Source organism: Bufo gargarizans, chromosome 11 (assembly GCF_014858855.1).
Source record: "Bufo gargarizans isolate SCDJY-AF-19 chromosome 11, ASM1485885v1, whole genome shotgun sequence".
Lineage (NCBI taxonomy): Eukaryota > Metazoa > Chordata > Amphibia > Anura > Bufonidae > Bufo > Bufo gargarizans.
Window position 1 is genome coordinate 32,053,792 of NC_058090.1, and position 26,098 is coordinate 32,079,889.

Consider the following 26,098-nt stretch of genomic DNA (forward strand, 5'->3'; position numbering starts at 1 on the left):
GATGAGCATGGACGCACATGCTCAGTTCCATCCTTCAACTGCCACCAGTCCTATTTACTTTAACAAGCTGTGACAACTACGACTCTCCAGGAGAGAGCTGCAGCAAAAAGGACACACCCTCTAAGAAGGTTAAGGTCACCCAGAAATCTCATAGTGTTAAGTTTAAAGGGGTTGTGCACCTTTAGAAGAGGGGGGAGTGCCAAACTGCAAAGGGAAGCTGCTTTTTCCCAGTACTGGCTTCTCTGCTCAACTCCCAGCATGTAATCTTCTGTTCTGACGCCGCTGCAGCAGTGACCAAATGGTCATGTGATGCAAGGGGAACAGGTCACCACTGCAGCCAGCGATCGGATGCAGCAGCCTCAAAACAGAAGTTTTAGTACTACTTACAAGGAAATTTGGTTCCTAAGCCTCTGTATTACGAATCAAGACATTTAGTTAATGTAGAGCTGGTGAGGCCGATGGTGGTATACTGCCACGTTATTTTCACGGTATTAAGCCTCATGCACACAACCGTTGCCCGATGTTTCCCTTTTTTGCAGTGCGGACAGTCTCATAGTTACATAGTTAATACGGTTGAAAAAATACATACGTCCATCAAGTTCAACCAAGAGATAGGTGGGGACGCGAATCCCTGAAGGAAGTGAGACTCAGATTTCTACACGTTTTCATAAGCATTAATGTTTTTTACTTTTAAGAATTCCTCTAAACCCTTTTTGAAACTGTCCACTGTTCCTGCTGTGACCACGTCCTGAGGAAGTCTATTCCACAGATTCACAGTTCTCACAGTAAAGAAGCTTTGACGCTTCCAGAGACTGAACTTTTTCCTCCCCAATTGGAGGCAGTGTCCCCTTGTCTTTTGAGGACATTTTACATGGAACAGTTTTTCACTGTATTTTTTGTATGGCCCATTTATATACTTGTACAGGTTAATCATGTCGCCCCATTAGACGTCTCTTCTCAAGACTAAATAAATTCAATTCTTTTAATCTTTCTTCATAACTAAGACCCTCCATGCCCCTTATCAGTTTAGTCTCTCTCCTCTGTACTTTTTCAAGCTGCAGTGCGTCCTTTCTATGCACTGGTGCCCAGAACTGGACTGCGTATTCCAGATGAGGCCGCACCAAAGCTTTGTAAAGTGGTATATTACATCCCTGCCCGGCGAGTCCTATGCCTCGTTTAATGCATGAAAATATCCTGGTGGTCTTAGAAGCAGCTGATTGACATTGTATGCTGTAATTTAATCTACCATCCACAAGGACACCCAAATCCTTCTCTATAAGTGACTCTCCCAGATGCTACATCTCCTAGGACATATGAAGCACAGAGATTATTACTACCAAGATGCAGAACTTTACATTTGTCCATATTGAACCTCATTTGCCAAGTTGATGCCCAATCACTCAGAGTGCTCAAGTCAGCTTGTATTTTATGGACATCTTCCATAGACTGTACAGTTGTACAAAGCTTAGTGTCATCTGCAAAAATAGAAATGGTGCTATTAATCCTGTCCTCAATATCATTAATAAATTAAATAATAGAGGGCCCAGCACTGAACCTTGGGGGACACCACTTATAACCCGGGACCATTCTAAATAGGAATGATTGACCACAACTCTCTGGACACGGTCCTTCAGACAGTTTTCAATCCAATTACAAACTATACTTTCCAAGCCTATAGACATTACTTTACCTATTAAGCGTCTATGAGGGACAGTATCAAAAGCCTTTGCAAAATCCAGAAACACTACATCCACAGCCGCCCCTCTGTCCAGGCTACTACTCACCTCCTCATAAAAACAAATCAGGTTAGTCTGACAACTTCTGTCCTTGGTAAACCCATGCTGGTTATCACTACATACTTATTTATAGTCACATACTCCTGTATATAGTCCCTTAAGATTCCTTCAAACATTTTTCCCACAACAACAGTTAAACTAACTGGTCTATAATTACCTGTGGAGGACCTTGATCCTTTATTTAATATGGGCACCACGTTTGCCTTGCGCCAGTCACTTGGCACTGTACCAGTACCTAGAGAATCTTTAAACATTTTAAACGGGGGCAGAGCAAAGACTGAACTGAGATCTTTAAGCACTATTGGGTGTAATCCATCTGGACCCGGAGCCTTGTCCACATTTACCCTATTTAAATTCTCTTATACTCAATTGGCTAACTGTAGATATGGTCCATCACTGGATGTACTAACAGCCCTAGCACCACAGATACCAGCTCCTTTCTCTTCTTTTGTATATACAGAGCTAAAAAAAAACATTTCGTAACTCTGCCTCTTCCTTATCTTCAGAGACTACCTCCCTTTACCATTATTTAGGGGACCTACCTGCTCAGACCTAGGTTTTTTAGCATTTATATATTTAAATAATTTTTGGGGATTTGTTTTGCTCTCTTTTGCTACCTGCTGTTCGTTTGCTAATTTTATCTCCTTTTTACAGATTTTATTAAGCCCTTTGTAATCTTTAAACGCTACAGCTGACCCCTCAGATTTACTTGTTACCTAAAGGGATACATTTTTTAGTTCAATTACTCAATGTGGATTTGAAGCTCTCCCATTTATCCTCAGTATTATTTTGTGACAGTAGCTGCTCCCAATCTATGCCCTAAAAGGCATATATACTAGGGCGTGCCAGCTCAGGACTAGCCTCCCTGGCACTTTTCCTTCTACCCCTTCTTCCTACATTAACCCAACTGCTCACCTGATATTCCTGATCTTGCCCTCCTCCTCCCACCTCGATTTCACGGACCCCAGTCAGTGCCTGCCCAGTGAGGTCTAAGCCTCTCTCCAGGTCTGCAGTGCCCCTAAGTATTTCAAGCTGCTTATTTAGATCCAAGATCTGGGCTTCCAGATATGCAACATGATTGCATCTAGTGCAATTGTATTCACCCTCAAAAGGCTCTTTAAGGCACGCATACATTGCCCAGGACACACACTTAGTGGCATTGTCCATGGAGCACATGTTTAAAGGGGGATGAACAGTAAAGAAGGAAAACAGTAAATATGAGTTAGAATTAGACCCTGTCTGCTGTAGTTGGAGGACTAGCTAGAATTAAGCCAACAACACACAAGGAAATTCTTTCGAACCTTAGTTTCTTGCTCCTTGTCTTAAACTCTGGTTCTTTAAACTCCACTTAATCAGCAGCCACTTGGTACAGCAAGCCTCTTGAGAAAGACCGAGAGGTCGAAACGGCCCAATTTTTGGTGAATAAACCAGCATGAATTGAAGACCGGCGAGTGCTGCAGTTTTATTTTTGATTTATTCTGGATGATTTGGGGAGGCTACAGTCTGGTTATCCAACATGGCGGGCACCACCTCCATAGAGACTTTTTGCTATAGATTCGTAAGTGCTGCACTCAGCTATTTCAGACTTCCATTCACCGCTATGGGCAGGGACAATGCATGCCTACCCTGATCTCCAGCCGGGAACATGCACTTCATGGCCACAGTTCGGTGCCTCATCTAACGGCCCTTCTATAACCAAACACACGTGCAGATTTTTGCATTGGGTCCCAGTAGAAAATATGCCTCTTCTTTATGATCCTGGCAGCTCTCAGTACTTACACGGTAAGGAGGATATCAAATTGTACTCTACTATGTCACAATGATCTCGCCAAATAGATAACAACTTTTTACTGAAAGAAGGTTTTTAGGAGTTGCCGGTATCTAGTCCGACTTTCTCATTCATTTTCTTATCTATATTTCAGGAAACCAAGATGAAGTGTCCTCATTGCCCATTTCAAATGATCTTGTTAGCACATCCAACTCCTGGAGGGGAAAAAAAAAACTGTGGTGCCCGTGTCAAGATGTCTTTGTTGACAGTGCTTGGCTTTCAGTGGAAATAAAGTAGCTGTCGGTTTTCTGCTGAATTTTATTTGGTAAACCTTTGTATGGAAGTCAAAATGTGAGCTAAATGTACCTACCCGGTATAGACTCATCCTGCTGACCTCATTCCTGCGAGTGAGTATCAGAAATGATTCATCTAAGGTTTTTTATTTTTGCTAAACTATATAAAACATTTTCTTTCAGGAAGAGGGGACGGTTAGGGGGCAGGCTTATCTTGACTTGAAGCACGAAGGCCGCTGCCCCCTGGACTTCAGACTGACCGGCGAGATAGCGCTGATGGGGATTAAACATCTTTTTTGTCATGTATGGAGCATCAGATTACAGGATCAAACACATCAATAATAACAGACTGGGGGCTACTATAAGGTAATGCTGGCGGTTTTATATGCGATTTTGAGGTGACAGGTTCCCTTTAATAGAATTTCTTTTTACCTGGGACAATGGAGGAAGATCAGTCACGTCTTCTTCATGTTCAGGCTCCACAACATGGACTCCTGTGCTGTCGTCTGCTGCCTGTAAGGGTATGTAAAGAAAGTCTTAGCATAAGACACTTTAATTAAAGGTCTCGTACCTCCCCGAGGAAGCTCCACGAGGTCGCGGTGTAGAGTGTAAAAGCAGGCCACGCGCTGTGTGACGGGAGGTACTATCTAAACATCAGTCACAAGTGACAAACACGTTTGGCCACATATTTCCATAATTTCCAGGTGGTGAGAAGAAGGAGGACGCGGGGCCGTATAATGACTGCTTTCAGAAAAAGCCGCTTCCCCAGTCCCTGCTGTGATACCAACAGATGCAAGTAACTGAAGCCTGGATGTACATTGTCCAGGACCAGAAGCTGAAAGTCAGACAGAAGATGTTTGCTCAGGAGACACTTCCAGAAAGTTACCACTGAGGAACTGCAATATAAGGAGTTTTATTCTGCAGGGGGGGTGTGGGGGGGGGATATTACATTTCATGTATTCATGATAGCATATAGGACTCCAAACCACAGACAATTATGTAGGTTTAGCTTTAACATGTATAGCAGCTGAAGGTAGGAAATCCACGGAGGCTAGATTTTTTTGGTTCAGAGAAGAACGGGAGCTTCACCACATATTTCTTCAATAACTTGCTTTGTTTAGGTTCAAAGTGCTGCAGCAACACATTTCAGGGCTGAAACGGCCCCTGCTTCAGGCCACTGTAACAACTGTTACAAATGCCTGAAGAAGGGGCTGATTCGGCCCCCAAAACGCATCGCTGTAACATTTCGAGCCTCAATAAAGCAAGTTATTCAAGAAATACGCTCAATTACCTTGCCATGGTGCAGTTACTTTTGTTCTTCTCTGAGCTTCTGTGACCGGACTGGCTTTCACTGGCATCTGCATGGGCACCCAGGCATTTCTCAAAGCCTAAGTTGGTGTTGTGCCGACAGCATAACATCAGAAGGTGAAAGGCTTTTGCTATTTGTTTGTTTCTTGTCTGTGCAGTAATGCCTATGATGCACTCTCTATTCTAGTTGTCTTGGGATATTTTGGGGTTGGCATAATGCATCATCCATAAACAACCTATAGGTCTGGACATAGAGCCATGGTCAGTACCCAGGCACTGGGAAGCAAAATTTAAAAGAAAAAAGCCACTTGTATTATAGAAGCTCCTTTCCTGGCAATACTCCAGTATTCTGCAGCTATGGAGAACGTATAAGGGCCTCTTGGTATGTAAGCGTCTAATATTTACCTGTCAAAGCAGTCCTGCCTCCGGTGTGACAGATGTGACCTTATATAAGATAGTACATACATCATACTAAACCATCAATTAAACTGCATGGAGTGACAGCTCCCGTAACTGTCTTACCTCTACAACCAGTGTAGAGTCTTCTGTCTCCTCGGCCAACGATGGCAAGAAATAGGAATCCCATCTTTCTGCCTAAACACAGGAAAGACATCTATGTCAACTGAGTGGAGCCATATCTGCAGGAACTAAGGGTAGCAATAGAAAATCACACAACCAAGCAGCTACAGTCAAAGCCTTATATTCTCATCGGTGACCATGTTCAAACTAATAATTCACAATAGGTAGGTTACCGCAATTAAAACTTAACATTTAATAAATAATTCATTAAAAGGTGTAGGCCCGTGTACATTGATTTCAGAGGTTTGTATACACAAAGGTCGCACCAAAAAAAAATAAAAAAAAAATGATGAAACCACTGATTAGCATGCCATAGTATAAGGTATACTAAAGTAAAGACAACAGAGGATAGAGGAGGATAGGATAGTGATATATATGGGACACAGATACTGGGTCTCTGACCCTATACATCCCTATATCTATCTACTAATTCCCCTCTCACTAAGTGTCCCTCTTCAAAGGCTACAGTGACTGCCCAGCTTCGTCAACCAGCTCAGAAAAAGAAAAAGAAGAGGGTCGCATCATGTTTTATGCCTCCGTTTGACGTATACGTTAGAAAAAAAGGATACAAAAACGCAGCACACCATGTTCTTGTATCCTGCTCACAATGGTAAAAAAAAGTCAACTTTTTTTTAATTTTACAATGGAACTGTTATAAGTTTTTAATGTATACTTTTTAAAAAACAAACATGATGTGAACCCAGCCTAGCTGAACGACCGCTATAAGCATACCTGCCAACAATCCAACTGCTGGGACAACCATGGAAATCTGCCTTTGAAAAGGGCACCTTAAAGTGGGCATTGTGTAGGCGCTCCACACATTTTTGTGAAGTTCCCAGGCCTTAAATGTTCAGATTTTTTGTTGGAAAGTTGGTAAGTATGCTATACTCATTATACCGAGATACTTAAAGAGGACCCGTCACCCTCCTGACATGTCTGCTTTTGTAATTACATGCAATTTCCCAATTCTGGAGCATCTTTTCTTAGAAACCTACATTGTGTTATTCTTCCTGGAAATAATGTACAGTATAAAGTAACAACAAGGTGTACCCATTCCCCTTATCAAAAGGGGTGTCCAAACACAGTCTGGCATTGTCAGAACTGATTGGACTAAGCGATTTAGGGACACCCCCCTAACTGGTAACGGCCAGTAGTTCATGTATTCATAAAGTTCTAGGAGGAACTCGTCCTTGTTGGTTCCATCCCTTTTGATATTGGGTACTCCAGAAGAATTGCTATGTTAGCAATCAAGGAATTGGTCCTAGGGCCATAGATATAGCCCTTCTGTCCTGGGTGGTGAAACCTTGTACCAGGAACTTCTGTAGTCCTTAAACATTTGGTTATAAGAAATAATGGCTGATTTGTGGGATAACCCAAAAATAAGAGATACACCCCAGCTATACTCAGCATTTCGTATTGCAGCTGAGATGTTCATTACCTCATTATGGATGCCTTCGGTTATTGGAGACAACATGGACTCCAAGTCTTGGTCATGTGGCTCTAGCCTTAAGTGTTGAAGCTGCTCATTAAGTGAGTTGCGTTGGGCAAGCAGAATCACTTCTTTCTTCTGGTTTAGTCTCTCCATGTGTTTCTTGAGAACCTCAGCCTTCTCCTAGATGGAAATAATGGAGCAAATTACTATATAGACATACCATGAGTGGTCTCAGGAAGTTTGACTGTCCCCCCAGTACAGGGCCATACTAGCTACTGGAAGAGATTCTGCTAATTGGGAAAAGTAGCGCTTAGGGCTCATGCACACTACCGTATGTATTTTGCAGGTCCGCAAAAAACGTATCCGCAAACAATACGGATGACGTCCGTGTGCGTTCCGTATTTTGCGGAACGGAACAGCTGCCCCTAATAGAACAGTACTATCCTTGTCGTGATGCGGACAATAATAGGACATCTTTTTGCAGAAACGGAATGCACACGGAGTAACTTCAATTTTTTTTGTGGACCCTTTGAACGGAAATGGAAAGAAAATAAGTTTGTGTGCCTGAGCCCTTATCATTGCCTAGTAACAGGCTCTGCAGAGGTGGCTACATTGGATGCCCATGCTCATGTGGAGATCAGCAGGATCACATTACACAACGTCTGGTAAGAAGAATTGCTGATATGCCACCACCATGCATTTTTCAAGCGAAGATGTTCAGTGGTCCCCAGTCCCAACGTATTATTGCGACAACCCATGTTAAATTGCAGCTGATAGGCATGAGTCTGGCTCTTGACACCCTTGGAAAAAAGCTGATTTTACTGGAGGAAAAGCCCTCTTCATAACTTCAGCAGATCCAGCGCTAGTTCTAAAGACCGCTTCAAACCGCTAAAGACCTCTAGTTCTAAAGACCTCTTCAGATGGTAATGACGGGCTCGTCTCCTTCCCATGCCACGGCCAATTTTTTTAGAGCGGGGAAAAAGTGTGAGCGGGAAAAAGTCGCAGATTGTGGCGTAACTAACCATTGCACCATAATCGGAGCCTTAAATGTGCCTAATAAGGCGTATTTCAGCTTCATAAATGACCCCCTATATGTTTACATCATGTTTAGGTTTAGATCATAAAATAGGATTAGCTCATACTCGGAGGTGCACCTAGCCTTTCTACTGCCTGAGGTGAAAACTGAAACGTCGCCCCCCCCCCCCCCAATGCTAATTTCTTAACCTAACCACTTTGCCACAATAAAAGTGCTCATTGCCCATGGCCCTCCGGCTGCCCCCCTCTTGCCCCTCTCTTGCCCCTACCTGGTGCTGCCAGAGGCAATCGCCTCACCTGGCCTCATTGGTGGTGCACCCCTGCTCATACTATAGGTTTAGATCATTCTATAGGTACTATAGGTTATACTATAGATTGCTGTATTATGTGATTGCAGTGTTTGATATTTACCTTTATATCAGCAGATTCTTCTCTGGAAGCTTGTGCTTTTTCATGTTCTTTTTCCAATTCTGACATTTCACTTATGATAGGCTGTAAAACATCAATTATAAACACAGATTTTAAATTTGGGAAATTATTTTTCATACCAGATTAATGACATCTAACTTTAAGACTAGGGCCCTATGGTGACACAGAGTCACCTGTTCTTTGTGACAAATTGCACCATTACTCCAGCTCCTGGAAGACAGCAAAAAATTTAAAAAAATAACCTTCTGGCCATTGCTTTGTAAAAGGCTACTTGCAAGTTTTTGTTTTTTTTCCCGTTTTTTTTTTCTAACTTTCTTGCAATTTCAAGTATAAGCAGGTTCTGCACTGATTGATTTGTTAATATGTCCAGTGCATTTGAAGCTCTGTTCTTATAAAAAGTCCTCAACACATAGACATAGATTTAAATGGGCATTAACCTTTCCCACAACTTTACACAAGTCAATAGTACAGGTGAATATAAGAAACTTTGTAATACATTGAATCAAAGAAAATGCCATTTTCTCCCTTGCCTCCCTCCTTAACTAACGTTCTCTGCTAAATCCCTCTTTGGAGGCAAAACAGGCTGTCAACTCACTGCAAAATCAGGTTACATGCTACCCATAAAAGTCTATGGACAGGAAAGGGGGAGAAGGAGGAGAGAGGAAGTGTAGAGAGACATACATAGACATGCTGCCCATAGAAGTATATGGAGAAGGGAGGTAGAGGAAGGGCAGAGAGAGACACAGACATGCAGCCCACAGAAGTCAATAAAGAGGGAAGGTAGAGGAAGGGCAGAGAAACACACACAGACGTGCTGCCCATGGAAGTTTATGGAGAGGGAAGAAATGGGTTGCTACAGGGAGAAAAATGCATTTTCTCTAATAAGATATATCACAATGTTTCTTATATTCCACTCCCCAGTATTGTTTTATGTAAAAATTTGTGAAATATTAGTGACCATTTCAATTATATAATTCTGAGTGCCTGGAGCCTCCACTAGGTGGAGCTATAGAGTTTACTGCAGTACAGCACACTTGAGTATTTTCAGTACAGATCTATAAACTGTCATACTTTACCTCCAATAGTTGATTTTGCTCCATGATAACGTTCTCCAGCATTTCAGCCTCTCTCAGGACGACTACCATTCTTCTTAATACGCAAAGGGACTGCACCCCACATTGTGATAAAGGGAGTGTTGGCCTATAGACTTCTATCTCTGCCATTGTCTTTCTGATGTGATTTATGTTCTCCAGCATGACCTGAAGTTTAGGGAAAACTGAGGACAAGTGATTATTGGATACGCCCAGCTAATGATGAAAACTGGACTGTACTGAATCCTCCTAGGCAGTAACTGTGTGCAGTCCTTCTCCTGGAAGCTCAGTGGTTGTGATCCAGACTTCTCCTGCCTTCATTTTCTGGGACAGAGTTTAGCTAATTAGGTTGATTGCACTTCACAGTGGGCCTGGGGCTACAAAATCATGTGAAATGTGCATTAGATGTGGTGCAGACAGAAATGGGTAATGAATATTTGGGTCTTATCTAAACTATTTGGGTATGTTGCTTCCCATCTGCAGTGGGTGGGCTCTTCTTGGTTTGTGCTGTGTTCTCTGAGCCAGACAGCTGTTTCCTCGCTGCTTCTTCCCCTCCACTCTCCTTCTCATGCTATTTCACTGAAAATCTGAGTGAGAAACTGCAGCTGCATCCCCTTCCTCCCTCACACGATACTGTTTTACACTTTGCATAGATTTTTTGAGACTGTGGAGGTCTCTGCACATTTAGAGAGTCTGCAGGAAGGGAAAGGGAAACTGGGTAAGAATTGGGACACGTGGGGTGGGGGTCACTGATTATTGCTCAATTTCTACTGAGACGTCATGGAAAGAAATAGCAGGGTGTTAAGGGCTAAAGTCACTAAGCTTAAAGGGATTGTCAAACATAAACATAAATAGCAGGCAGGAGGGGGTGTAGAAAGGTATAAAAGAAAACAAAACACCTTTTCAAACTCCACTCCGCTTCCAACAGCATCGCTCCTGGCAGAAGTGATGAGGTCCCAGTGGTCAAGAGACCACTGCGGCCAATCACTGGCCCTTAGGGGTCACATGTGGAAGACAAGTACATCACCTGCTGGGGCTTCAGCTATGTCAGACAGCCCCTTTAAGTAAAACCATATTATGGGCAAGGTCCCACGCAGCAGCAGCTGCATGTGGCTAAGAAGCCATAATAGCAGGCTTTTTAAAAAGATTGCTACTTAGACATATGATATTGCCTGGTAATACCGCCACTGCATGACCATTAAAGATTCATTAGAAACATCTTACCCGTCCGTGCATGTGGTGATCTTTGGACGTCATATCATCAATGTCATTAGATGTCAAAATTGTTTTAATCTTATTAACAGTCCTTTCCATCTTTTTCACCTCGTCCTCTATAGCCACCACCTCCTACAATGGAGACAAAACAATTAACATAATTAGTGCTATTATGAAGCTATCCTTTTAGAAAGTGATTACGTAATTGCTTACAGTTGTGATTGTTTTTAAAAGGGTTGATGATTGCAGGAGGATAGTGCGCCTGGCCACTGCTGGCGAATTGTAGTAATACATGATTGTCCATTTCATTTCAATAGGCCATTTAATACAAGGACCCTGTTTTAGCACTGGGTGTGGAACCACCAACAGATTTTGCTTTGGGTTACCTCTATGCATTATCCTTGCACTCCCATAGTTTTAACCCTTTAAGCCCTATACAAGGATCTGGACTTTGCTGCAAGGGAACCACCAGGTTACAGTTTCAGCAGTGGGTGTGGAACCACTATGTCAACCAAAAGATTTGGCTTTGGGCTACACTTAAGAGCATTATCCTGGCACTCCCATAGTTTTCACCCTTTAAGCCCTATAAAGAGATCTTGATGTTGCTGCAGGGAAACCACCAGGCCGGTACCTCCTGGAGTAGTCTCAGTGTGTTTAATAGCTGACCCATGGGTGTCCAGAGATACCAGTTCAAGGCACCAAGAGGTCAGGTAAAATCATAGTCAGGTCAGGGTAGGAAGAGTACGGTTAATGGTCTGAAGTCAAAGCGGGCAGCAAAGGGTCACAATCTAGGAAAAGGGCAGAAAGTCAGTACACAGGCAGACAATGAATAGAGCACACATTTGCAGATTACTGGCAGGCTAGAACCTATTGCTCAGGCACTCTCCCAGAGGGGAAGATGCCTTAAGTACCTTAAGGTAGCCAGCCATACGCTGGAGCAGATTAGAGTGAGCGCTGGCCCTTTAAGAGCCAGCGGCAGCACACATGCCCAACGGGCAGAGAAGGTGGGGCTTTACTGGCAAGCAGGCCGCTGCATGGAAGGACAGAGCAAACCCAGTGGCTGGGATTTCCAGGAAGGGGACAGAAGGAGGCGAGTCTGTAATACCAGAATACAGAAACCCAGGCCTGGTGAGTAGAGAAGCAATGGCCAATAAAAGTTACACTGAATCTGGCAAAGAGGGAGCTCTCTGCAGCAGCTCTCTCTGCTCCTGAGTATCATCCATATACCTTATGGAACATGGGCTATTAATCAAATAGTAGGTCTTCATTCACAACATCAAAAGACAGTACTTTGCCTTCAAGTTGTTCAAGGATCCATAGATACACTTCAAAGCATTATAGCATATATAGCATTATTGAGAAAACTGTTAGCATTTCAGGAGATTAAGAAAATGCACAAACCCTGGTCAAGAATGGTCTTCTCATTAGGAATAGATAAATCACTCCTTTTCTGGCAGGAGAACCATTATCTGACCCACAGTATCCCAAAGGTTTCATCAAACAAGGCTGAGCATTGTAAATTAATTTTGCTTAGGGGGGTACTCACTCTCCTTAAGGAGACCAGCTGGGTATGAAGTCTTAGTGACAATGCTCCATTGGAAAATAATATTCAAAGAGGTATCTCCCAGAGAAAGAGAATCTCACTAGTTCCACTGGTTGGAAGTAGCTGCCTATCAGTCAGGGTTAGAATATTCATTTAGGAATGATTTTCCATTGCTTTTAGGCTCAAGATTAGAGATGAGCGAACTTCTGTTTTAAGTTCTGCGTCTAAAGTTCGGGTTTGGATTAGCGGAGAATCCCGATCTGGAACCGGATATGGATTCCGACTTCCGTTGTGGTCCGTGGTAGCGGAATCAATAATCGGCCATTATTGATTCCGCTACCACGGACCACAACGGAAGTCGGAATCCATATCTGGTTCCAGATCGGGATTCTCCGCTAATCCAAACCCGAACTTTAGACGCCGAACTTAAAACAGAAGTTCGCTCATCTCTACTCAAGATGATACCCCTAACAACAGAAGATGAAGGTCTTACATGAGCTACGAGCTGGATATTTGGAAGGACTTTCAGGATCCTTTGCCGTAGGTCCAGTACTTTTCTTCTTACGTCAGAGGAACGGTCCACAACGCTTTCAGTTTCAAAGATAAGAGCAAGCTCGCATCAACTCCGAATGAATGGAGTCAAGGAGATGTTGTTTCTGCTCAGAGTCATCAAGTGCAATCTGAAAACCCATAAAAGAGGTCATATATAGCAAAGTATTGACCTTAATTTTCTCAATACATGATGTACTGTATATCTATGTAGCCCTAGATGCATCACCTTTTCTAATCTAAGGAACACATTGTCAAATTATACCACTCTGAAGGACCACATTATACCACAGATAGGATTCCTATCTGATACAGTTATGGCATATCAACAGTATTTGCTCTAAATGTCTAATAAAAGTGGGTTCCACTCCTGGAACTTCCACCTATAAGAAGAATGGGAGCCTTCTGCTCTCCTGTTGAACTGTTAGAGAGGAGAAGGCCTCACAAATTAGAAGGTCCATTCAGTCTTTGACAATTCTTCAAAAACTACAATGCATGCACGACTACTTTCTCGATCTCTCCCTTTCTGGAGTATGGGGTGAAGAGACCTACTATTCTCCTACTATATAGGTGTCCTACAATGAAATCCCCCACCTATCAGGCATAATTGTATAAACGTGAACATCTCAGATGGCAATGCCCTTTTTAGGCTACTTTCACACTAGCGTTCGGCTGTCCGCTCGTGAGCTCCGTTTGAAGGGGCTCACAAGCAGAGCCGAACGCTTCCGTCCAGCCCTGATGCAGTCTGAATGGATGCGGATCCGCTCAGACTGCATCAGTCTGGCGGCGTTCAGCCTCCGCTCCGCTCGCCTCCGCACAGCCAGGTGGACAGCTGAACGCTGCTTGCAGCGTTCGGGTGTCCGCCTGGCCGTGCGGAGGCGAGCGGATCCGTTCAGACTTATAATGGAAGTCAATAGGGACGGATCCGCTTGAAGATGACACCATATGGCTCAATCTTCAAGCGGATCCGTCCCCCATTGACTTTACATTGAAAGTCTGAACGGATCCGCTCAGGCTACTTTCACACTTAGAAATTTTTCTAAGTTATTAATGCAGACGGATCCGTACTGAACGGAGCCTCCGTCTGCATTAATATGATCGGATCCGTTCAGAACGGATCCGATCGAACGCTAGTGTGAAAGTAGCCTAATTCCCCTAGCTAAAACTGATGCTCTGCGTTATGCCAGGTGCAGGGTCTGAGGGTAGAGCAGGGGTCCAGTAACCGGTAATCTCCTATTCCCAACCGCAGTCTCCATAGAGTTCAGTGGAGAGGTGACTCTGTAACTCCCATAGATGTCTTGTGACAGCCATGTGTTTCTGGACATAGAAAAGTAGGGGGCCATGAAGAGCGGGAATTCAGGCTGCAGACTGTGCACGCCTAAGGATACTTTCACACTCGCGTTTTAGGCGGATCCGTTACAATAATACAACCGCATCCATCCGTCATGAACGGATCTGTTTGTATTATCTGTAACATAGCCAAGACGGATCCGTTATCAACTCCATTGAAAGTCAATTAGAGACGGATCAGTTTTCTATTGTGCCAGATTGTGTCAGAGAAAACGGATCCATCCCCATTGACTTACATTGTGTGCCAGATCCGTTTGGCTCAGTTTCGTCAAGCGGACAGCAAAACGCTGCAGGCAGCGTTTTGGTGTGCGCCTCCAGAGCGGAATGGTGACTGATCGGAGGCAAACTGATGCATTCTGAACAGATCCTTATCCATTCAGAATGCATTAGGGCAAAACTGATCCGTTTGGACCGCTTGTGAGAGCCCATGACTAGTGATGAGCGGCATAGGCAATATTCGAATTCGCAATATTTTGCAGATTTTTGGCCGAATATTCGCCATAAATTCGCAAATTCGTGATCTCCAGTCATTATTTACTTGATTACTTTCCTATTGGTTGCTAATGATGTTACTAAGTGCCAATATTCACAATAAATTTGCGATTAGAATATTCGCAATCAACACTATTTGCGAATACGAGTATATAGCACTATATTCTAAATATTCGCGAATTCTCGAAGTGGCGATATTCCCGATTTAAATTCGCAATTCCAATATTCGCGCTCAACACTACCCATAACGGATCTCACAAACGGAATGCCAAAACGCCAGTGTGAAAGTAGCCTGACCTAGATCTTGGTGCTAGAACTAAATAGAAAAATGCACGTGGTAGGTCTTTTCATTCATTATTACCAGAAAGCCGATCGTTCATCAAATACAGGATGAATACTAATTGTGACCCCTAGTGGTGGACAAAGACTAGCTAAAAATTTGTGACTGAATCAAGCACAGGCTCTACCCCTTCTACTGCTGGAAGGCCTGTACTGCTTGTTCAGGAGCTCCCCGGCCCTGTGGGGCACATATGGACTACTGGTATTGGTGCAATTAAAATTTACCATATTATCAGATGCCGTTTAGTTTTAATACATATACAATAAATATGTTGCTATTTTATAGAATCTGGATATATATTCTGACCTCTAGTGCGACAACGCGCTTGTTCAGGACCTTGGCAGAGCAACCCTTCATCTCTTCATTCAACAGCTTATCCGTATTTTGTATCCAGGCCTGTGTGCTCTTCAGGGTGTCCTCATACTCCTCCAGTTTACTCGCCGCCTGTCAGTAGAGATAACGCTTTTCAGTCAATACAAAATTTGTAGTCAGCGATCGACTTAATGACTGCACCACTCAATGGCGTGCAATATTTCCAAATTTATATGATACGATCAAGTTTGGATAACATTTTAAAGGGGTTATCAAACCCCTTATAATGCCCCCTCAAATGCCCGGGCCCCTCACATAGTTTGTACTTACCTTGCTCCCCGGTACTCGCGTCGCTTATGCTGACCACGCGGCCGCCATGATGCTATGCAGGAATCAGAAGCGACGCGGGTGTGAGGGGCCCAGACATCAGAGGTGGCATTATAGGGTTTGGATTTCAATAGAAACATTTAGGAAGTCTTCTAACATTGTATCAAATGTAATAAAATAAAAAGTCTAGGTGCCAGAGTGGGTTGTCGGACTTATGGTCATTCAACTATCTTAATAGGGAAATCTGGGTTAATATTTGTTTTATGTCCACTTCAGGACCTTCCTTGTTATAAAAAGCAATTGCTTGCTTTGGAGGACCCAGCATGTCCATCTACAACAAGGACAGCCCATTGATTTTAACAGGACTTGTGGGCAGCACGGTGGCTCTGTGGTTATGGAGTTTGTATGTTCTCCCCGTGTTTGCGTGGGTTTCCTCCGGGTACTCCAGTTTCCTCCCACACTCCAAAGACATACTGATAGGGACCTTAGATTGTGAGCCCCATTGGGGACAGTTGGATGCTAATGTCTGTAAAGCGCTGCCGAATATAGTAGTGCATAAAATAAATAAATCTCTAATGAGAAGAAAAAAAATCCTGGGTATCGTACAGTTTGGGACAGCTCCCTGTACTCTACAGATCTAATTAAAGGGTTTTTAAGCGGTGTCAACTGTACACATTTAAAGGGGTTTTCCTAGAGTAGAATATTGCTGACCCATCCTCAGGATAGGTCATCATCAGTATCTGACTCCCAGCACCTCTGCCTATCAGCTGTTTGAAGACACTGTGGCCTCCTCCTAGGCCATAAAGGTCACTTATCTTCAAAGGGAGAATTCCAACAAAAAGGGCTTTTCCAGGAATGAGAACCCCCGAATTGGCTGGACTACAGATACTGAAGACCTATATTGGCTGGACTATAGATACTGAAGACCTATGCCCTCAGATTAGTCAACCTTCACCTTCAGTCATCAGCTGTTTTCAGCAGCTGCCGGTACCAGAAATTAAACAGAGGATAGAGCCGGAACCAGAATATTCCATCCACTGTGTAATGGTAGGTTTCCGCAGGATTCAAGTGAATGGGAACCGAAATACAGTGTAGGGATTCGATTCGCTCAAATAAATAGAGGCCTCAGACTGTCAGTCTGGGTCAGAGCTTTGAAGCTAGTAGACCAGTCTTTTTTGAAAGCCTGATCTCCTTGCGACTTGTACCTAGCTGAGGTAGATCTACTGTTTAGCATGGTCTTCAATTTGGCCCTGTTCACAGCTCTATCCACTGTTTATTGTTCGACGCTGCCACAAACAGCTAATCGGTGAGGCTGCCGGGTGTTGAGCACGCGTCAGCCTGATATTGATGACCTATCCTGAGGAAAGTAGCCTGGACAAACCCTTTAATTTCCCAGTACACTTGGGATAGTTGGTGACAATGAGAGGAGGGACAATGAGCAATGATGAAAAAGGAAGGAAGGAAGGAAAGGGAGGGGCAGAGGGAGGATCTGGACATCTTCCCAACACTTAGGGATGAATCATTCAAGCATCATTTGGTTATAAGAATGTATACTATTATAGGCCCAGATACTTATTCTTAGGTCTACATCACTTGTATCTTGTAGCAAAGCAGGCACAAAAAGACAACACTGTGCGAGAGAATTGTGTTCTATCCTGTGTAACAACGGTAAACTACAGGAGGGGGTTTATATCTCGCCCAGATTCCTCAGATAGGTGAGATAAAAGGAACCTAGAAGGCTTTATGATTTCAGCAAAGTACAGTTTGCTGGAACTGGTTTATTCAGACTTTATTTATGGGCTGGATTTTCTTTAGAATGGTAGGACTAGGTAGGATTGGTAGAGGGACCTACCATTCCACCCCACTCCAGTACAGCTATTTTCCTTAGCCTGTGGTGTTCTCAGGTGTATTCACTTGGATCATTACTGGTAAATAGAGATGAGCAATTGAAAAGTTCGATTTAGCTGATTCACAGAATTTTAAAAAAAAATTAACTTTGTAACTAATTACTTCGTCATGAAGCGCATTTATTTGTAAGTAGCGGGTGCAATGACAGAGAGCTGCGATAGTGCTGCTCCCCATCATTGTATCCCTCAGATGCCGCGTTCATACATGATCGCGGCATCTGAGAGTAAAAAAAGTGTAAAATTAACATGAAAAGCAAAAATGAAATCAAACTTACCGCCTCCATTTGCTCGAGATGGGCCGTCTGCCACCATCTTGCTTATGCGTCACGACGCACAGGATTTCAGACGAGATCTTCAAATCAAGATGGTGGCTGGCGGCCCGTCGCATGCAAATGGAGGTAAGTTCTAATTTTTTTATTTTTTACACTATTTCAGGTTAAATCGATTTGCTAACATGAAGCACGAGGAAATTTGGCTTCGAGGCAAATCGAATTTATCCTGAAATTCGGATCGAATTCCACTTTGTGGGATTCGATTCGCTTAAATAAATAGAGGCCTCAGAATGTCAGTCTGGGTCAGAGCTTTGAAGCAAGTAGACGAGTCTTTTTTGAAAGCCTGATCTCCTTGTGACTTGTACCTAGCTGAGGTAGATCTACTGTTTAGCAAGGTCTTCAATTTGGCCCTGTTCACAGATCTGGGAGACGAGGGTACAAATAAAAGGCACCTACACGCCCGGAGCTCACCTTGTTCAGATTTGCAGTCCTGCGTTCTACAAGGTGTGTGACCTGCTGGTAATGACTAAATGGTTCAGTTAGTTTGTCCATCCACTCTTGGGCCTGGCTGGGATCCTCCTCAGCCATCTCCTGAACTTCAGCCTCCAGCGCGTGCAGTTTAGAGAGCCACGTATCCACTTCATCCCAGATTTTCTAGAAAATAAAGAAGCCACAAAGGTAAAGTTGTTCCTCATGTTTCTGCTGCACTCCAGGAAGCTCTGTGTCCTCACCTTCTGAAGTTCTTTGGCTTGGCGGATATTTTGGCTTTTCTCTGTTAGGTGAGCTTCAATACTCTGCAGACCAGATTTTATCTCTTTCAACTTTCTGTTCAATACATTCTCAGGAGAGCTCTGCAAACTTTCGTTTTTAACCTAAAAGAGAATCATTTTTGGATTATGTCTTCTTACTTCTCATGTGTCACCAAGTTATAGAGATGTACATGTAGTTCACCATACCATTGGCATGTATATAATCTAGCAGTGCCTTAATCTCTTTGTTACCTTTTTTTGCTGTTTTACAATTATTCCATTTACTCTGTGTACTGCAGAACAAATGGGTTGCTGGTAGGAAACCATCAACAAGCAGGTTGATTAATTTTATTATGGGTTTATTATGACAACCCCTGTCCATATGCCTCATGCATATTAGGGCACATTGCAGTATTAGACGGGTTCCTCCACTTTGAACCCCAAAGTCAGAATGGAGATGCAATGAAAAGAGGATCTCATCTAGTCCATGTATTACATGGTCACCTATCCATATGGCTGGGCACTGTGTTGCTGCTCATAGATTGTCTAGGCAATACGGTAAAATCAGTGGGAGACTCACTAGGGTGGCATGCTTTTGAGAAGGGACAGTCCACTTAGGACAAATCCTCTACATTTGAGGTTGGCACCTATTGCAGGCAGCTCTGAAATGGCCTGACAAAACAGTGTTGTAAAACGACTCTCTAATTACTGATCATATTTTTAAAGGGGTAGTCCGGAATTAAAAAACATGGCTGCTTTCTGACACAAAAAAAATCATCCTCGTCTACCTGTCCTTATGGTATTGCTGCTCATACCATATCCATTGAAGTGGATGGGACTGAGCTGCAATACCACAATAGAACCTGTAGACAAGCGTGGCACTGATTTTTGGAAGAAAGCAGCCATCGTTACAGCCCCATTAATGAATGGCTCCCTTCATAGTGTGCAAGAACAAGCATTCTTCCAATATGCAGGCCTAGTGTAAGAATAGTTGTAGCTGCACACATGCATATGCAGAAGGCTTCTGAGGAGCCAATGCAGAGGATGGGAGAGGTAGTGACCCTGATGATGTGTTGCCTTACGGTGTACTCCCTCAGGCCATTGCTCCCTAGGGGATTGATGTAGTGGAAAGGTAGTTTGAAGAATCAGGCCAGAAATAAAATATACTAGTCCCTCTTTACTTAGTGCAAGATTCAACTTGTGGCACATCCAGCAGTATTAAGTACAAATTGCAGTTTCTGGCACCAGATGAGGTGGTATGGTGGCTGGTTAGAAGGCAATTTTGTAGCACTTGCAAGGCACTTGTGGATATACATGTAGGTATCCACTTCATACAGGCTTGATATTAGTCTGGCCTGGAGTTGTTTTGGATGATGGGTGTCTAAGCTGTAGTCCCTCACCTGCAACAGTGTCTGTAAAGCTGTAATGTTCACTCGACTGTCTTGGCACACTGATGCTTGCTGGAAGCAGTGTTTTTGATGCTGAAGCTCTCTCTGGAGTGTTGGGCTCACAGGAGAATCGGATACGGTTCTGAGGAGTAGAAGCTTTGACATGTGCTTGCTCTCCCTTCACTATCTGAACTGGAACTCCCCCCCCCCTGGCAGAAAGCAGGAACAGCCCACTTCCTACCAAGTGGAGACCAACGGGGTGGTTAGCACTCTTCCTGCCAACCACTGCCAACTATACCTTCTCAGCTAGAAGATACAGCCAAAACATATGAAATACACAACAATGCATAATAAACATTTGCAGATACCCCAAGTGTGGAGTACTGCATAAGACGTAAATTACCTTCTCTTCCATCTCCTGCACATACTGCTGACATGCCTCAGCCCCTGAAAGAAGTTCAGCCGGGACGTGTTCTGCATATCGGGCGCTGACTTTTTCCATTGTACGTTTAGCCACCTCCTGTTGTGACTCAATCAAACTCTGAATCTCCTGAAGTAAAGAGACATTAGGTAAAATATCTCATGTTCACCGGAGTGACACATTCCAGACAGACTATAGGAGTTTCATTCACCCGTTAAACCTTGCCGAGCGAGTCTGGCTTCTCGCTTACACCTTAGGTGCTGTTTTATTGTGAAGGGATAAAAAAGGCCATTTCAAAAACCAAACACAATAGAGGTCCAATAGGCAGGCAGCTCGGCGACGGCCGTGTCACCTTTCATATAATTACACTGATCACTAGAGCTGAGCACTATTAGAAGGAGACTTTTCTTCACTGAGAAGAATGGGAGTCTTCTTCTCCTGAATGCAAACTTAAGCCAAACCTGGGACAGGATACGATGCAAACACAATCTGATGACTGTGCCCTTGTTGCAGATCTCATTCTCCAGGGGGCGATATTCAGAGGTAAACACATTAGTCACATTTCTCTTTTAGATATTACCATTTAGTCTGCATAGACTGGACCTAAGCCAGCCGACTGGTTGGACTTTAGTCTAAGCTGCAGTGCGCTCGGCAGATCTGGTGTGTGATAGTCTTAAATTCTGAGAACCAGAGCGGTTTTACATGACCCTCCTTGATACGTTAAGTGGTTAACTTGGTGCAGAAATCTTATTAGGAAATTCAGTGATAAATAGGTATCCCCATGTCATAAAGTGATACCATATTCCTAGGATAGGTCATCACTTCAGATCATGGAGGTCCAACCTCTGGGATCCCCCACCATTCCTGAGAATGAAGGGGATGCAGCACAGATTCAGAGTCGAGGGAAAGACCCAGAGTCAGCGATGTGGCCCTTCATTGTCAGAGTCGGTGGAGTCTGCAGAGGTCAGAGCTGTACATTTTTTATAGGGAGGTCTGTAGGTTATACTGATACCATTTTGGAGTATGTATGACTTTTTGATCACTTTTTATTTCATTTTTTGGGAGGTGAGGCAACAAAAAAAATGGCTAATCAGCAATTTTGTTTTTATTTTTCATTATGGTGTTCACCGTATGGGATGTTTATATTTTAAAAGTATGGGACATGGTGATACCTATGATCTTTAAGGGGGATGATTTAAAGGGGGGTTATTTGCGCCCAGTGGTCAGACCCCCTACAATCGGGCACTTATCCCATCTCCATGGGTATCCATAGGTTGTTGTAATGGGACAACCCCTTCAGCCTCGGACTGGGGTTCCTTGGGGCCACCAGAGGAAATTACTCTCGTCGCCCAACCACTATATCATTAATTAAGTGTAACTGATTCAAAATGTAAGACATAAACCCTAGTGGACAGTGATTAGCTCAAAAGGCAACTCCAAATGAAAGTTTTCTCTTGGATCTTTGGGGACCCATTATGGCTTTATAGACTGGGTCCACCGGTGGATCCTCTGGGTACTCTGATGGGCCAATGTGACCCCTGAACCCCATTAATGATCCTTGTTTTGTCCTACTTAGGCACAATAATAAATGCACCTTCAGATAATTATTTTCCATCCTCAAGCAATATGATAAAAAAATAGCACATTTCCTACGGTAGTACGCACCTGTAGTGATGCTCTGGTAGTCTCGGCATCTGATGGCTCCAGGCTGTCCAGTTTAGAAGACACTTGCTGAAGGGATTGTTTTACAGCCAAGAAATCACCTTTAAAAGCTTTGCGGTCTTCAAGTTCTGCGACAAGTTCTTGATTATTTTTCTGAGATTTCTGAAGAAGTCTAGATCATAAAAACATCACAGGATCAATGGGTTGTCCACTCATATTAACCATAGACCAACCTACAATGGGTTCAAACATCTAGACAGTGTTTGTTACACTTGGCATCAGGGCCAATATTTTCTAGTGGATGGCCTATGCTTACATTATAAGTGTCCTGTGGTCATCAGGATGTGCTGGCCATTGTAGTTTCTCCAAGGGTGGAGGGCCATGGCTGTGCTACACCACTGTCATGGCTGATTAAAAAAAAACCTGGGCAACAAAGTAAAGTATACCTCTATTTTTGACAGTTTTCCTAGTCATTTCCAATTCCAATCCACATAATATGGACAGAATAATACAGCCCAAATAATACTTCCATATATTATATATACCCAAAATTGCATGTGGTATCCAAAAAAATACTACAATTCAATTCCCCAAAAAAGACTATATACCACTAAATAATACTGACTGATTTGCTTTTGGGGTGCCTGTTCTTAGAAATATTGCCACCCCCAATCAGATCCTATTCTGAAGAGGTGCCCTATTACCCATGCCACAGAGTGCATGATCGTTATATAAAGCATCCCTCATTATGTCTGTTGTTCTGGATACTGTAGCTGAGACGGCGCCGGTCATGGGATGTTTGTGTCTGTAAATCCGGACGTTAGAGACTGATAACAATTATGTGAAGAGCTCAATTTAGTGTCTGGCAGGTAATGTTGTATTAAGTGGAGAACCCAAAATATCTATAATTTTACGAGACTTTTTCCAGGTAATGTTAAGTGGCTGAATCCATTAGCCTGGCTAGATATTTCCGTGCTCATAAACATCTGTATGGGGCAGAATTGTAGTAGGCTTTCCTTCACCAGGGGTAGAGATGAGGGAAGTTAAAAAAATTTCGATTCGGCTGCTTTGCCGAATTTTACTAAGAAAATCGCTTTGTGACGAATTACCTCGTCATGAAGCGCAATTCTTTGTAAGTGGCAGGTGCAACGGCGATTGCGCCTCACGCATCATTGAACTCCTCAGATGCCGAGTTCATCGCTGATTGCGGCATCTGAGATGAATATTAAAGCCTTACAGGGGTTGATAAAAAAATAAAAAAAACATACTTACCTCATCCATTTGAGCGCAAAGAGGCCAATGCAGCCATCTTGCTTGAAGATCCAGCGTTAAATCTTGCACGGCATGTGATGAAGTCATCACATTGGCTGGCGGGATCTTCAAGAAAGATGGCTGTGGCCTCCTCTTCACCCTCAAATGGATGAGTAAGTATGATTTTTTAATTTTTACCGCCATTTCAGGGAAAACCAATTAGTTACCACGAAGCACAAGGAAATTTGGCTTTTCGTAGAATCACATTTTTTGTGAACTTCGATTCGCTCAACACTAACCACGGGCATAAACATCTGTCCAAATACGTTAAGATAAGACCATGTGGCTTAATGGCGCCTCCCTCACCCCTGGGCACCTAGCACCTATGTCCTACCAGCAACTATCTAGCAGAATGACTGGTATAACTACCCCCAAGAATTAGGACTCAACCCCCATTGCCTGTTTTGCGGTCCGCAAATTGCGGATCTGCAAAACACAGATACCGGCCGTGTGCGTTCTGCATTTTGCGGAACTGAACGTCTGTATGCTGTCCTATAATTGTAATGCGGACAAGAATAGGACATATTCTATATTTTTACAGATGCCACGGAAAGTACATACAGATGTGGACATACAAGGATCACCTGTCACGACCCTTGGTCATGGTCGTGACTCCTTGGGAGACGCATGCAGTTATCCGCGGTCTGGTGTTGTCGCAACCGCAGCTGGGGGCACTTAGTGGTTTGCCTCAGGTGCGGTTGCCGCGAATAACAGGCATGCGTGCGGTTGCCCTTGGCAACGTGTTTTGGTGTGCACGTCCTTCATCTGTGTTTGTGTGCACTTCCTGGTCTGTTTGTTGTGCACGAGGTTGTATTGGTTGTATGCACGTAGACACCTCCCTTCACCTGTGGTTGTCCGCGGCAACGTCTGTTGTTGTATGCATGTGGTGGCAGGGTTTCGGCCTGCGGGCTGTTCCCCAGTACATGGTGGCCACGCATGCTGTTGCTGGCGGTAACAGGTGAGTGGGTTGGTGTGGGTTATGTATTATGCGCACTTCCCCTTTTATGTGTGTTTTCCCTTCTGTGTGCTGGAAGGGTTAACTTCCTTCCCAGTGTGTGTGATGTCACTGGGTGTGGTTGACTGGTGGGTGTGGCCTTTTGGCCTATATAGCCTGAGTCTCTTGCAGGCTTCAGTAGGTTGCTCTCAGCCATGCTGGCTGGAGCAGCCTCCTGTCTCCTCCATCTGCCTGGTGAGGACCATCCTTCTGGTCATAAAACCTTTGTCAGTAAATTCTATGTTTCACGGTGTTATTTAGGTGTGTATGGGATTGTGTTATTGCAGCCTATGGTCCAGGGTTCCTGTGTGATGTCTGGTGTGTGCTGTGTCCGTTGTTGTCTTGTACTTACAGCACCTGCACATGGGTTCCTGGTTGTGTTGTCTGTGGCAGGTAAGTGATGAGTTGTTTCCATTTGCCTGCCACTGCCATAGCTGTTTTTGTATCCCCCTGTGTTGCTTGGCCGTTGAGACTCCTGCTCCTCCGTGTCTAGGAGGAGCAGGTCGTCTTACTCTGTCCCCTAGTTCAGGGCCGACTTGAGGGCGCGTAGGGACTTTTAGGTTCCGGCGTATGAGCCCTCCTACCACCAAGGTCGGCTCATACTGACAGGAGACAGGGTCAGCGTTAGGGACGCAATAGGAGGTGACCTGCTCCCTAACTCTGTGGTCCCGGCTAAGTGGTAACCCTACCTTCTCCTGGCACCGCACGGCTGGGGGTTTCCCCCACCGCCAGCCGTGACATCACCAGGATCAACCTTAATAAACCAGACATACTGGCTGGTAGGGCTCACCATGCTGATTAAAACAATACATTTATTTTGTCTGTATGCTAAACAGCTGGAGTGAAGTCCGTGTTTTTATTCATATGCAAATAAAAGTTTTAGCACCAGAAGGTGGGGCTGAATCCTTGGAGCACTGCTTTGTAACCCCCCCTGTGCTCTGCACACTCCCCCCTTCCATTGATTGACAGGGCAAGACAGGCTGTGGGCAGAGCTGTGTCCTATCATGTACATTTCATATCACTATGTACTATAGCTTCACCAGACTGAGATCTACTCAGAAAGCTAATCTACATGTTACTACTTTATTCACAAGAACATTATAGATTATACAGACACCAGTAATATGTGTTATGCCCTCAGCATGTCTAGCTCTGTCAATCAAGGGGAGGGGGAGTGTGCAGAGCACAGAAGGTGTTACAAGGCAGTGCTCAAAAGGATTCATACATGCCTTCTGGTGCTCGAACTTCTTATTTGCATATGAATAAAAACACAGATTTCTCTGCAGCTCAAAGTTATAGTTTTAATCAGCATGATGAACCCTACCAGCCAGTACATCTGGTTAAATAGGGTTGATCCTCTTGACAGAGCCACTTTAAATAAAGGTCTACATAATAACATAACATGCTTAAAGTCCTAGTATTAACCAATAATAAGCATTTACCCTTTCATTACTCTAGACCACCAGGGAAGCAAACATTAACCTATCCAAAATCCTAGACTACCAGGGAAACAAACCCTAACCTATCTACAATCC

At 43.7% G+C, this 26,098-nt stretch overlaps 1 protein-coding gene across 1 annotated transcript in view; it reads right to left on the reverse strand.

Moving 5' to 3' along the window:
* Nucleotides 1–26,098, reverse strand: part of SYNE2 (spectrin repeat containing nuclear envelope protein 2) — a 279,407-nt gene that overhangs the window by 93,003 nt on the left and 160,306 nt on the right. Inside the window, 13 exon segments of the mRNA XM_044271524.1 lie at nt 4,290–4,370; nt 5,688–5,759; nt 7,183–7,356; nt 8,623–8,703; nt 9,717–9,899; nt 10,956–11,078; nt 12,983–13,108; nt 13,110–13,169; nt 15,527–15,664; nt 18,510–18,692; nt 18,770–18,910; nt 20,579–20,725; nt 22,262–22,430. Coding sequence (XP_044127459.1) covers nt 4,290–4,370; nt 5,688–5,759; nt 7,183–7,356; nt 8,623–8,703; nt 9,717–9,899; nt 10,956–11,078; nt 12,983–13,108; nt 13,110–13,169; nt 15,527–15,664; nt 18,510–18,692; nt 18,770–18,910; nt 20,579–20,725; nt 22,262–22,430 — 1,678 coding nt within the window.